Here is a 13339-nt window from a genome sequence, read left to right as displayed (position 1 = left end):
CTTCCGGTATCGAGCTGCCACCCTATGTGGGGTAAATTCTTGACCTGATTCCTTTCTCATATCAGATCAGGGTTACAATGTGTATGTGGCAAGAGTTACAGACGGTCTTTAAAGTCTCTCTTGTGTGTTCCGACAGTGGCTGCCACTATGACTAGCCACCTGCTACGAGAGTATCGTTGCCTTTTGTTCCCGGCTGTCACAGATCTCGTGTGTATTAGCCGACTAATTAGGTGCTCATGGCCGGGTCAGATCTACACCCCAATGTGTGGAATGTCAGCACGACTGGACGGAGCCCAGAGCACACTGTAGCACAATCAAATCAAATTTCCCGATCTCCATGCTCAGAAGGTCACACGAATCACCCCAGTAATACAGCGGAATATTCTCGATGAGAATGTGAACTAGTAACCCCAGTTTGGGGAGGAGGAAGGAAGGCCAGGAAGAGCATGTCTTCATAATTCCCTCTGCATCTGTGTCTGAGGCACTGAAGAAGTTAATTTTGACATCAACACCTGCGAGAATGATTTTTTTTTTAAAGGATGAGGAGGCAGAGATGTAAGATTTCACTTCAGCCCACATATCAGTCTAATCCTGTTTATCCTAAAATGACTCCTCTGTATATTTATTAGAGTGATATATATGTGTCTATAATATTAGAATAATTATGTATGTATTAAAATTCTAAAAAACAAACCCACATACACATCAGTTGTTATGCGCTTTTTTCCCCTTTCACAGTAAACTCTGGCCTATAGCACAGATACTAAAAACTAATAATCATTCAGGTTTGAAAGCATGAACCCAGGAAGATATCGAAAGGGTATATGTTAGTCTACTTTCATGGCTGTCCTTTCTGGACATAAGGGGCATATTGAGACTTCTATGGGTGGCTTACTCCAACCTATTCCTTGCATTTTCACAAAAGAGTTCACTTGATGAGCACCCTTCTCCCTAGGTAAGGCTCCTGCATCAGGGACTGGGAGCCTGGGGCCATGCCCAGGAATAGGGTACTGTGGAGAGACTTGGAGCACCTGGTTCCAAGGGAAGACACATATAGTGAGTCTCTTGGGGAGATGCTACATCACAAAATATCCCAGGGTGATTGCTCAGTGAGCAGCTTTAATTTCCAAACAGACAAGCAGGAATCTCCATGAATGGGAAAACGGAAGTGTAGGAGAAAGACCCGCTGTCTGTCCTTGCAAAAGCAAACTTTCCCCTCCAGACACCGTACTCCCTGTCCCTGGAACCGGAAGCAAAGTCTCCACAGTCCTTGCTGCTTCCTGACCTAGCACAGCTCTCTCGCTTACTGCTTGTGGCCTGGTGACCCCAGCAGGGAGGGGAGCCTGTACCTGTGCTGAAATGACGTGGAAATTCAAAGGTTATTTGCCCTCGTAACAAGTCGATGAAGTGTCTACCCTCTCATAAAATGCTAACCAAGAAGATTTTACTCTAGAATTTTTAATTGGTCATATACTGATAATTATGCATATAAATAATACAGGCATTTTAAAAGCAGTTCTGTATAAAATGAGCAAATACATAACCAGAAGACAGACATGAGCCTCAGAGGACACTTCCAGGGAAGCCAGGCCTCATAGACCTGCTTTCCTGTGTTAGGCTGAAGCCAGGGGCCAAAGGAGCTAGGAGATACTGAGGATCAGGCAAAGCTGCTGTTACCTTGGTTTGCAATCAACTCAATCCCATCCTAAAGCTGTCTTCAAGAGTCAAAAAATGGTTTCAGCAGTTAAAAAATAAACAAAATCAAACACCCTCACTTCTTAGAGAGACAGTCTCCCCATCTTTCCTCCTACGGTTTGAATGTGTCCTCAACAAATCATGTGGTGGAAAATGAATCCCTCTGCCCCCGTGGACTGATGTCACTATCCTGGAAATGGGGACATTATACATTCTTGGCTATAACAGAGCAAAGAAAGAGCTTGTGAAAGTTGGGGCCATGCTTTGGACTTCTCCTCTTCAGAGCCCTGAGCTACACACACCTCTACTCTTTGTAAGTGTCCCCATGTCCTCATGCTCAGGTCCCTGGGGTACCACCTACCTGTGATTTTACCCAGCCTGGTTTTCTGGAAGTCAGGGTGCCTGAGCTCTTCCATGTTTGCAGACTTCATGACGGAATTGATGGATGTCAGGGTGCTGATGAGCTGGGAATTGAGGGAGCCGATCTGGGAATGAGGCTCCCCAAAAGCCTCTGCCAGTTCACTGTAGTTCTCAGCCAGCAAGGCCTGCTGCTCTGCCAGCAGCTTCTGCACGCGTTCAATGTAGTGATCCAAACCAGTCACCATCCCAGATGCAAGCGGAGGCTGAGGAGCTTCCTCCATGAGATCCCCTACAGGCTCGCTCCCAACACCCACGCTCCTCCTGCCACCCATCAGTCCCACAGTCAACTGTGGAGGCCCACAAGCTATGGTCCGCATTTTGAGACCAACCAGGTAGTTGTTGTGAATATTTATCTGTCCCACACCTGACTCTTTGGTCTTCACAGCAGATGGCTTGTCAAACTCGGAATTGCCGGACAGCACTGTCCCAACACCAACAGACCGAGTCTTAGTGGAGGGGTTGATGTCTTTGACCCGGCCTTCTCCTATGGCCACTGTCCGCATCTCCACGGTCTGGGTGCTGGTCTGCTTGTCAAGAGTGCTGAGGAAGGTGTTGGTGCAGGACTCCACAAGGGTGGCCACCTCCGTGTTAGTGCCCTGGTCCACCTGCTCCAGAGTCGTGCTAGTATGCTGGTTTGCGGTATGAGGCACAGCCATGATGGCGGCCTCCTCCTGACTTACCGCTTCTGTGTTCATGCTTCGGGAGGCGCACTCCTTGGGGGAGCAGACGATCACATCAACAGAACAGTCTCCACAGCCGATGGACCGCACGTCTTTGAGGTTCAAGTTTGTCGTAAGGAGCGTCAGGTCGCTCCCAGAAGCCTCTGTGTTGCTGCCTGTTTCACAGATGCTGACTTCCACGCCCACACTCTGGTCACAAGTCTCAACAGACTTCCCTACGCATCGGTCACGCATTTCCACTCTCTCCTTCACGACCCACCAGTTCATCGGCAGCTCGGGCCCCGCAACTTGATTCTTGCGATCGGGTTGGCAGGAGATGCCTACACTGCTTGTTTGCACCGAGGTCCCAACACACGAATCTGTTGTGTCCACGTGACTGCCAACCATTTGGTCTCTGGTTGGCACGAGTGCCTCCACCAACTTGCTGAAGACAAGGGGCTGGGCCATTGTGGCCTTGTCGACTTTTTTCCTGGATCCAGCAGCCTGTAGTTCTTGCTTTAGCTTAGTCATCTCCCGATCATGGGTGGTTTCTTTAAGTTGGACTTCCAGGCGGTAAATCTTTTCCTTTAAGGCCTCTATGGTCTGCTGTTGCAGCTCAATCTCTTTGTCAGCTTCGGTAATCACCCCGAGCATGGCTTCTGTCACACTGGTGCCAAAGTTCCTAGTCTCGGTGACGGTCCCTACAGCTGTATCCTTGCAGGTCCTGAAGTCTCTGTGGTAAACAACAACGTCGTTCATGTTCTCATCACTCCCGACAGCCACAGACTTGCACTCCCGAGACGGGCACTGTCCATTCTCCCTGAGCTCCGATGCGTCCTCACAGCTGCTATCCTGAATCTTCTGCTCCAGCGCCTGCATGTCGGCTGTGAGCTGCCGGAACTCCTTGATCCTCTGTGTGCTCTGCTGCACGCTCTCCATCTCTTCCTCCTCGTAGTCGATGTACAATTCCCCGCCACCCCTTCGGGTCCGGGAAAGCAGTTCCAGCTGGGAGGCATTGCCGGCACTGTAGGAGCGCTTCCTCACCCCACATGCCTCGTTCTGGGACGCAGCCCTCTGATTTTTCAGCTGTGAGGCCAACTGCCTTTTCTCTTCTTGCAAGACAGAGATCTTCACCTGGAGCACGGGGATGGTCCTCACCTGCTCCTCGAGTTCCTTCAGGCGTTTTAAGGCGATGGCCATCTGTTCTCGGATATGCTGCAGGTGCATAGGGCTCACGTTGGTCACGGGGGTGGAGATCCCTGAACTCAACGGGCTGTGGCGGATGGAGCTCCCCATGGAGGAAGTGGTAGCAGCTGCCGGGACATAGCTACCATAATCCCCATTGCCTTGGTAGCCATTCTGAAGCTGGTGCATGGCTGAATTGTGGTTACCGGAACCCATATAGGATGGGAGGGAGCTCGTGGAGCCCATGCCCCCAAAACTGGCCAGCCGGGGCCTTCTGAACTCCCCCGGTGCCATCTGCATGGTGACTCTCTCCTGTTCGAGTCTTCTCCGGGTCTCCATCAATGTCTTGGTGACATGAAGGTTGTGCTTTGGAGGTTGAGGTGAGGGAGGGGGCAGCAGCTGTCGACTTTCAGGGATGGCAAAAGTGGGTGAGGTCTCTAGGGGGGCAGGTGGTCGCGGGATTGGGGTTGATGTCACGTGGCTTCTGGCTAGGTGGAAGCTGGGACACTGTTTGCTGTCATCGCTGTTGGAGGATGACAGGGATTCAGTGGAAGTCCACACACCCTGATGAGCAGGCGTGGCCTTGACTTCTGGGCATGGTCCAGACGGCTTTCGTCTCTTCTGGATGTTAAGTTTCTTGATAGTATTTCCCTTCTGTATGTCATCCACGTATTTGACGAAATCTAAGTCTAGCTGAAAACCATAAGGGGTTTCCACAAAATATGGGTCCTTCTGTTCCTTGTTATGGTCTCCGTTCAGAACGTCATCTGTTTTATCTAAGAGAGGGAGGAGACATGATAATACACGTGTTATATATTTTAGTAAGAACAATTACTTGCGAGTGAGGCACAAGCTAGTCTGATCGTCTATGTTATGGCAGCCCTATTTTCTGAACCTAAACTCTCTGAATGAAAATAGAGACACTGACCACTGTGATGGCACAAGTCCACGATCCCAGTTACCAGAGAGATCAAGGATTCCAAATTCAAGGCCAGCCTAGGCAACCGAGAGAGTTCTTATGTCAAGATAAAAAATAAAGACGGCCATGGGTGTAGCTCAGTAGTAGAGCAATCTACAGTACTAAGCCCCCCCCCCAAATAAAAAGATAATTCAAGCATTCAACTCATAACATTATGGAACTATGGCCTTGAGAGCCAAGCACATCAGTACAAAAAGCCTGACAACGTGACTGTGTAATTTCACTTGTCCTCCACAGTTCTTTGAAGGAAAAGAGAGGAATTATTAAGATTCCCATCTTATGCAGTGTCCAGCAAGATCAGCAGAGTAAAAGAGAGGAACGCGTGGAGCCAGGGACATCAGTGTGTTCTGTGAGAGTGTGTGTGTGTGTTCGTTCTTGCAGGTTTGGTAGTCTTTCTTGCCAGTGGGCCAGAGCCACCTGGTGTCTGACTATGCCCACATGATTCCATTTTGCCCCGACCCCTTCTTGCTTCCAAGCTGGGGACACAGGAGAGGGAGTGGATTCTCAGGTAGCCTAGGTACAAGAATAAGGTCAGGGGATACACTTTCACCTACTGCTTCCGTTCTCTTCCCTACTAAAAACGCTCTCCCAAATGGAGAGAAAGTTTTCTCAGCTCTGCCACGTTGTGCTTTTTGACCCAACATTGACCAATTCACAAATACCTGGTTTTGTAGTCATAAGCAACCAGAGCAGGTCTAAAGAGGAATGGAAGGAAGGGCAAACCAAACTCCACCGTCAGGATCCTGCGGTATTCAGTAGATGCTGCTTCTGGCTAAACCAAACATCAAAAAGGAGGTCTCACTGCTGATCCTGAGCCACGAATTGCGAATTTAAAAAAGCAAGGTCGTTTTGTTGAAACTGTGGGATTAGGTCATACGTTTTTCTACAGCCACACTAACAAGGCCTGTGTTTTCAGGTCTATGGAAAGGACCAAAAGCTAGGAGTGAAAATGAGAGCCATCTGTTTCCCCTGCCCAGTCCTGGTTATCCCCCTGCCCACACTATAGTTCAGCCCCAAGGATGTGAAGCCCATTTATGCTGCTGCCGCCTTCCTAGTTCCCAACACATTACAACGGATGGGGAATGCTTGGAACGACCCCCCCCCACACACACACCATTTGCCTCCAAGTTTTTCTCTTTTGAAACTCCAGAAAGTTTAAAAAGATTACCAAGCAGGAATAAAAACGGACACACATTCTTTGTATCTCGATTTCAAACAATATTAAGATAAGAATACTTGGCTAGCCTGCGGCATGAGTCCTGGGGGTCAACCATTCCACATACACACATAATCTCCAAATCCAAACTACCATAGTCGCTGCTGCCACCACCAGCACCAGAGAGCAGTATTAGAACTGCTAAGGAATTCTCTTTGAAATAAGTGTCCCAGCGTGAGCTGACCGGGAGTGTTAGTGCCTGGAAATTTGAGCTCATGCTACCAGAATGTGTCTTCCCCTCTCTCTTTCCTAGCTTCCAACTCCACAGGACAGTGCGCTAGCTCAAAATACGCAGCCAGACCTGTTTCCAGAACTGTCTGAAGTTCCAAAGGAAGCGAGGAGAACTGACCCCAACCAGCCCAGGGTGTCTGAGTGAATGAGTGAATACTCACTCAGCCAGGGCTCACAGTATGGTGCCGGGAGGGGTGGGGGTGGGGGCGCTCAGGGTCCCGTGGGACGGGAGCCGGAGCCATCTGCAGGTCGCCCTCACCCCCTAAGCCCACGGCCCGCACCCCTCGGCTCGCCCCACCCCACAGGCCTATCCCTCCCAAGTTCACCTACCGCAGGCCCACAGCCGGACAGCCTCTGGCCGCCGCACCCCAGGCCCGGATTCCGCTCCTCTCCACTTAAGGGAACGCCTGTCAACTCGCGCACACACCTCCCAGGCCCGCAGGGACACCATAGGCCCAGCCTTCACCAATGAGGGCTCAGCCGTCCGCAGCCGTCACCCCCCAAGGCACACTCAGCGGACCCGCATCCCCCTGCTGGCTTAATGAAAACAGGAAGCCGCTGCCTTCTTCGGAAAACCTGTGCTAGTTGGTGCAGCTTTGCCAGGAGCCCAAATAAAGCCGGCAATGTGAGCCTCTCCACCGAGGGCTCGGTCTGCCCCTGGGGCCCGACACTTCATCAAAGAGTCTGTGTTCTGGAGGCCGGCCCAGCAAACTCAGCCCGGGTCACCTGAGGAAGGGCAGGGCCACAATTGGCCACTGTTCCCGAGCACTGAAGGGCACTTCTCAGCCTAGTTCCTGACAGGTGACGGGTAACCAACAGTTCCCCTCCCACTGTCGAGCCCTGGCCACGAATCTTAAAGAAAATTAACGAAACAGGCCCTTTATCCACTGCAAACAAAGCGGGGGCATGTTTGCAGGGTATCACAGAGGCTTGACAAAGAAAGTCAGTCCTGTCGGAGGCGGTGGAGCCGGCCTGACTTCTAGGTTTTCTTATGGATGTTCCCGCTGCAGCATTTTCAGTGGGAAAAGTGAGTGGATTCCGGGTCAGGTTTCAACTCCCCACCCCCACCACACACACCAGAGCACATTTTTCAGCAAAAGTTAACTGGCCCTATATTTAGCTGCTTCCCAAGCTCAGGGAGTAGAGATAACCAAAGGTCTGGGTCCTTCTGAATTACCCCCAAGTGACAGTTTGGACTTCTCCCCTGGATATCAGGGGCAGTTAGAATTTAACCACAGCGGACTTCTTCCCAAGCACTGCTGTATCCCGAGTTCTGAAAGGACCCTGGAGCCCGCCTGTATTTCTTTCTCTAGCAATAAAACGAAACAAACAAAAAAACCAACCAAACAAACAAACATGCTCAAAGTTTCATCTGTACAATTATCCTGGGTACCAAGTATTCTATTAAATTGAAATAGTCAGTCTTACGTCAATATTTTTTACTTAATTAACTTATATTTCTAAGAGTCTCATTAGATACCCCTGACTACCTTAGAACTAGCTAAATAGACCAGGCTAGCCTTCAGAGATCCACCTGCCTTTACCTCCCAAGTGTCTGGAAAAGAGGTGTGGTAACCACACCCAGGACACAATCTCACTGTTTTTATCTCCTGATTTCCAGTGTGTCGGTACACAAGTACCTGCTAACATTCCTATGGCCCGTATTTATTCCTCAGTTTTTCTGTACAAAAGTATGTCTGGACTTATCCCTCCTTAACATCCTCAGATAAACATCCTCAGAGCGACAGACTGAATTTTCCAAAACTCTACACCAGTTAACAAGTAGACATTTAAAACCCCTTTAACAGTTATTTTTAGGGTGTGAAATTAGGGGTGATATCTATTTTGTGCTCTACAAATTTTTATGCCACATGGATACTTAAAAAAAAATCTACCAACAGAAGTCACTGTTCCGACAGGAAAGCACTGCAGTAAAAATCTATGTACGCTCAAGTGGGCGGTGAATGGACGTGGCAAGGGAAGACAGCTAATATTCCTCTTCCACCGTAGAATTAACTTATGAAACCCAATATGGACAAGTTCAACAGAACCGCCATATACGGGCTGCCCATGCATGCTTCAGCATTGCCAGGGTTTAAATTTCATTTCTTTCTTTTTTTTTTTTTTTCAAATATAAAGCCAGTATTTTCCCCAGTCTCTCTTTACTGTTAGTGTGGCCAGAAGTGGACAGTTCACGAAACAACACCCACCCGAACCTTCCTCGACAGACGCAGGAGTAATCTTTGGAACTCTCTTGTCTCCATTCCTTCCTCCAGTGCAGGGCTGATGCTAAGAGCACGAGCTGCTAACTTGGCCTTTGAGCTTACACCTGGGGATAGAGGACCCCTGTGCTGGAAGGGATCTGGGCCTCAAGTGGCTTTGCGGACCTTGGAGAGCCCACATCTCTGTACTTTAATGTGAGAGAAATAAACTTTAGAGTGACCGCAGATTCTAGGAGATGCAGCGGCTTCTATCCTATGTCCTCTTCTGATCCCTACCCTACCCCCAAATTGACGGATACACACACACACACACACACACACACACATCTTACAAAGGAGAAAATGCTAAGTACCTAAACTGAGGAGGTATTACAACAATAAGCTTTTAGTATGAAAATTGGTAAATTCAAGAATAAGAAATTACAAAAACAATGGCGTTTTAGAAAAAAATGTCCACAGTTGAGTTAAAAAGAGTCTTTTTTAGCTATCTCAATAACCTTATTAGAGACTGGAGAGATGGCTTAGAGGTTAAGAGCACTGACTGCTCTTCCAGGTCCTGAGTTCAATTCCTAGCAACCACATGGTGGCTCACAGCCATCTATAATGAGATCTGGTGCCTTCTTCTGGCATGCAAGCATACATGGAAGGAATGTTGTATAAATAATATATAAATCTTTTTTTTAAAAAAAAACACACAAAAAACCTTTTTAGACTAACAGAAACGTCTGCTTTCACAAGGCCAAACCTCCACTGGTTATGTGGAACTCTGCGAGCACCAGCTTCTGACCATGCTGGAATTGGAGGGCTGCCCAGGTGTTTACAAGAATTTTCTGAATGCTTGGGAATGCAGTACCGGCGTGAGACCACCCAGCACCCTTTTGTCTTCATTATATAACGTTGATTGAAAACTTACTGGGTGCAGAAAAAGGATCCCATTCTGTTAAAAGAGTAGAAGGAAAACTGTCTAAGAAATAAAATGAGCCGTAGGCCCGCTGGGCCGAGGACTGCCAAGACAACAGCACAGGCTAAAGTTAGTTACGAAGGTAGGCCAGCAACAAGCCAGGCAGCAATACATGAACGAGTGGTCAAAACGGAAAGGGATGCCCAAGAATTGGGTTTTGAAGCCCAGGTAAGTGATGAGAAGACTACCAAGGGGAGAGGGGCAGGGCTGTGCCTGTGAGAGACCTTACCTTCAGGGCAGGTAAGATAGGGGATGGGTGCAGAAGAGGTCCTGGGACCAAGAGCAGGGCACTTTACCCACCGTAGCCACCAACTGGGGGGCAAAGGTTAAAAGGCACCAGCAAATATGTCCTTGACAGCTATGGAGGAACTGGGCTGAGCTAGGTAAAGAGAGCTTAAATTCAGAGAGCTAGCTAAAATGTTTTTTTTTGGGGGGGGCCTTCCCTTTTTTGAAAGACAGTCTTATCATGTACCTCTCTGACTGACCTGGAATTAATTATATAAGCCAGGCTGGCTTTGAACTCAGAGATTTGCCTGCCTTTGCCTCCCAAGTGCTATTATATGTGACAGCAATGAATAGGTCTTAATAGCCAATGGGAAGTTTAGAACAAAGAAGATAGGCATTCTTTTCGTTTGTTCTTTTGGTTCATTTGTTTGTTTTTGTTTTGGGAGACAGGGTTTCTTTGTGAAGTTTTGGAGCCTATCCTGGAACTCACTTTGTAGACCAGGCTGGCCTTGTACTCAGAGATCTGCCTGCCTCTGCCTCCCAAGTGCTGGGATTAAAGGTGTGCGCCGCGGCCGCCCAGTTGAAGCTGTGTATTCTTATGTGCAATTTACAGTCAATATTGAGACTAAAGGCTTATGAAAATCTATCATCCATTAGTCTTCACCACGGAACACTTTCTGCTATAGGAGAATATAATATAAACGAAAGAAGCAAGGTCTCTACTCTTATGTGGCTCACAGTCTAGTGCAGATGGGACACACAGGGGGAAAAACAGATGCGCTACAGAGCAGGCGTGAAGTGAGACTGAAGAGCTCTCGCCAGCCTTTGCACCAGTGTGCCTGGGTAACTGGGTGGCTTGCTAAAGTGGGCTGCACAGCCTCCTGGGCCAGCACCCTTTCTGAGCTGACCTTACACCTGAAAACCAAAGGTCCACAGAGACTCTTCTCCTCCCTTCTCTACCCAGTCTGTCTGGTGTGCAATAAGGGGTAACCACAAACAAATGTGATAGCCTCCACCAGAGAAAACTCGCCAAGTCCAGGGCAGATTCCCAGGAGTTCAGAGGGAAATCAGAATCTACAGCTGATGATAAGACAAAGGCTTTGTGTGTGTATTTGCCTCCCGTGAAACTCTGAACCCCAAGGGAAAAAGGCCCAACGGTGGCTTCAAGAACAGTGCAGCGTTTTCTTGTGGTCCTTTTCCATTTACCAGCGAATTTGAGGTATAGATGTGTTAAAACAAAACAAAAAAAAAAAAACAAAACCCATTTCATCTAGGGCCATAATGCGTTATTTATTCAATTTTAACTTTTTAAGCAAACTAAATCCAATATCAAAATAATATTTGACTTGGGAAGACCTAAAAATGACTACTCACCAAGAAGTAGCAGCTTAGGAAGTAGTTAACTAGTGGGGGTGTGTCCGGCCAGCAGTGGTGACATCTGGCAAGGTCACAAGGTAGTGAAAAGAGCTACTACTGGCTGGCAGTGGCTTAGTGGGTAGAGCCCAAGGGTGGTGCTTAATGCCTGGTCTGCCTTCTCTTCCAAGACAGCCCCCCAACAGAGCAAAAGATCTGCATACTGCAACATCTGGGCTGTGTTTTTTTTTTTTTTTTTAAGCCCTCTATTTCTCAATGAGACTATAATACTACTTGCCAGGGACAGGGTGATCTTTAAAAAACCAACAACAACAACAAAAGAAAAAAAACAAAATAGTCTTGCTATATGGCCCTAGGACATGGAGCTTGTTTTGCAGACCTCAAACTTAGTGATCCTCCTGCCTCTGCCTTCTGCGGGGTGGTGTTACGGATCTGCACCACCATGCCTCGCTGCCAGTCTCTTCATTGTATAGAACAATGCACTTTGTGGCGACATCCTCACACATGGGGACCACGTTCTTCTGCCACACTCACACGCCCCATTCTCTGTCTTACTCCTCCTGTCTCTTCCTCATGCTCCCGAATTTAAATCCTGTGTATGATTGAAAATATGCAATATTTATCTTTCAGAGAAAATGCCTCTTTTGAGTAAGAGACACTTATCATTTTCCTAGACTTCTACCATAATGAGCTATTCTTTATTAAGAAAAAAAAAAGCACTAGACATTTCCAAAATGATGTGCCCTGGACTTCTGAAAGGACAAGGCCTGATATTATTACTCTCTGTTTGTCGGGGCACAATGGCTCCTTTGTTCTGCTGCACACTCTAAGCCCAATTACTGAGGACGCCATGAAGAATAATTACAGCCGTGTGCCACAACCTCACACATTGTTAATGTGTTTTTACTCATCGGACATTCTCACTGACTGCCGAAGCGAAAGAGTTAATTCCCACTAGCTAACGCGTTGTCCCCCTCTCACAGGAAGCACAGGGATCTGGCCTAAGGGGCTGTACCAGTCCCAGAGAAGCATGACATCACCACGGATTCCCACATTGACAAGTGGCCCAGTGCAGTCTGCTGCTGTGGGGAGCATCACAGACGACACACAGCAGAAAAGAAAGCCATGCAGATGAAGAGGAGGGAGGCAAGGCTCATGCAGTGAATTCCTCAGCGTTTGAAGGGATCTGAGCTAGCAAGACAGATCCTCCAGGAAGGGACAGTGGTACAGAGAGAGAAAGCAGAAACTGGAGCTGCTGGACGGTGCCAATCAGAACAGGTCTAGCAGGAAGCACTCTGGAGATACTGAGCATTAAGCTTTCCTATCCAAGCACCTTCCCTCCCAATACCAAATCTACATGAGAAACATCACTTAGGATATAGGAAACCACCACAAGAGATGACAGTAACAGTATTCTGCATCCTGCAAAACTGGAATGTGTAGCAGGCAAGACACTTTCTTGCATTTATCAAACGGTTACTTGGTTTTATTTAATTCTTTATTTTGCCTTTGGAGATAGTCTTGTGATGTTGCATCACGGGCTGACCTCAAACTCAAGATCCGCCTCAACGGCCCCCATGCTGGACAGAGTTATTGCTTCCAAGTGAGCTCTTTTCTTCCCAACCAAATCCCATTCATTTAACAAGCCACTCAAAGGGGTGCTAGGCTCTGTTGGAAGAAAACTGCATTTCTTTCCTCTCGGAATTTAGATTGCCTATCTGAATCTTGCCCGTCCCTCCCCACAGCTATTCTAAATAGCTGTCCAAACACTTCCGCAAATAAAACAAGAAAGAGAAAGAGTATTTCAAAAGCTTTAAGTACCGGGCCCACTGACGCTGTAGGCAGCAAAACAGCAACTTAACAGTTTTGCTTTGTTTATGTGGCTGCCAGAGGACTTGGTGCTTCTTTCTTTCAACTGTTCCATTTCATCTCCACGTTCGTAAACTGTGCCACAGCTCTTCAGCCGCACGCGAGCCCTACCCAAGCCTTCCTTTCTTCACTAGCTCTACATTCCCCGTTTTCCTTTTGGGAATACTCCGGCACTCCACAGGGGATCCTCACCTTAGGAGGATGATAGATTTTGTTTTTTCACTTAGTAAATATTCATGAAGAACCCAACATGTGGCAAGCTGCTCAGTGCTGCACAGAACAGCCAAGGAGCGAGCCGGCTCA

General features: G+C 48.0%; 1 protein-coding gene across 9 annotated transcripts in view; it reads right to left on the bottom strand.

Moving 5' to 3' along the window:
• Kank1 (KN motif and ankyrin repeat domains 1) overlaps window positions 1–13339 on the bottom strand; it is a 182146-nt gene that overhangs the window by 19760 nt on the left and 149047 nt on the right. For 6 of the 9 annotated variants that reach the window (XM_050157836.1, XM_050157862.1, XM_050157844.1 and 3 more), the window contains one exon: window positions 2057–4735. In XM_050157836.1, the coding sequence (XP_050013793.1) occupies window positions 2057–4735 (2679 nt within the window). Of the gene's footprint in view, window positions 1–2056; window positions 4736–5600; window positions 5711–6715; window positions 7087–13339 lie in introns of those variants that run through there. The other 3 variants (XM_050157879.1, XM_050157884.1, XM_050157828.1) reach the window with 3 other exon arrangements.

Source organism: Alexandromys fortis, unplaced genomic scaffold (genome assembly GCF_014885135.2).
Source record: "Alexandromys fortis isolate MF-2015 unplaced genomic scaffold, M_Fortis_MF-2015_v1.1 scaffold_10, whole genome shotgun sequence".
In the NCBI taxonomy this organism is placed as follows: domain Eukaryota; kingdom Metazoa; phylum Chordata; class Mammalia; order Rodentia; family Cricetidae; genus Alexandromys; species Alexandromys fortis.
The sequence above is the reverse complement of the archived record's forward strand: the minus strand, read 5'-3'. Positions and strand labels throughout refer to the sequence as shown.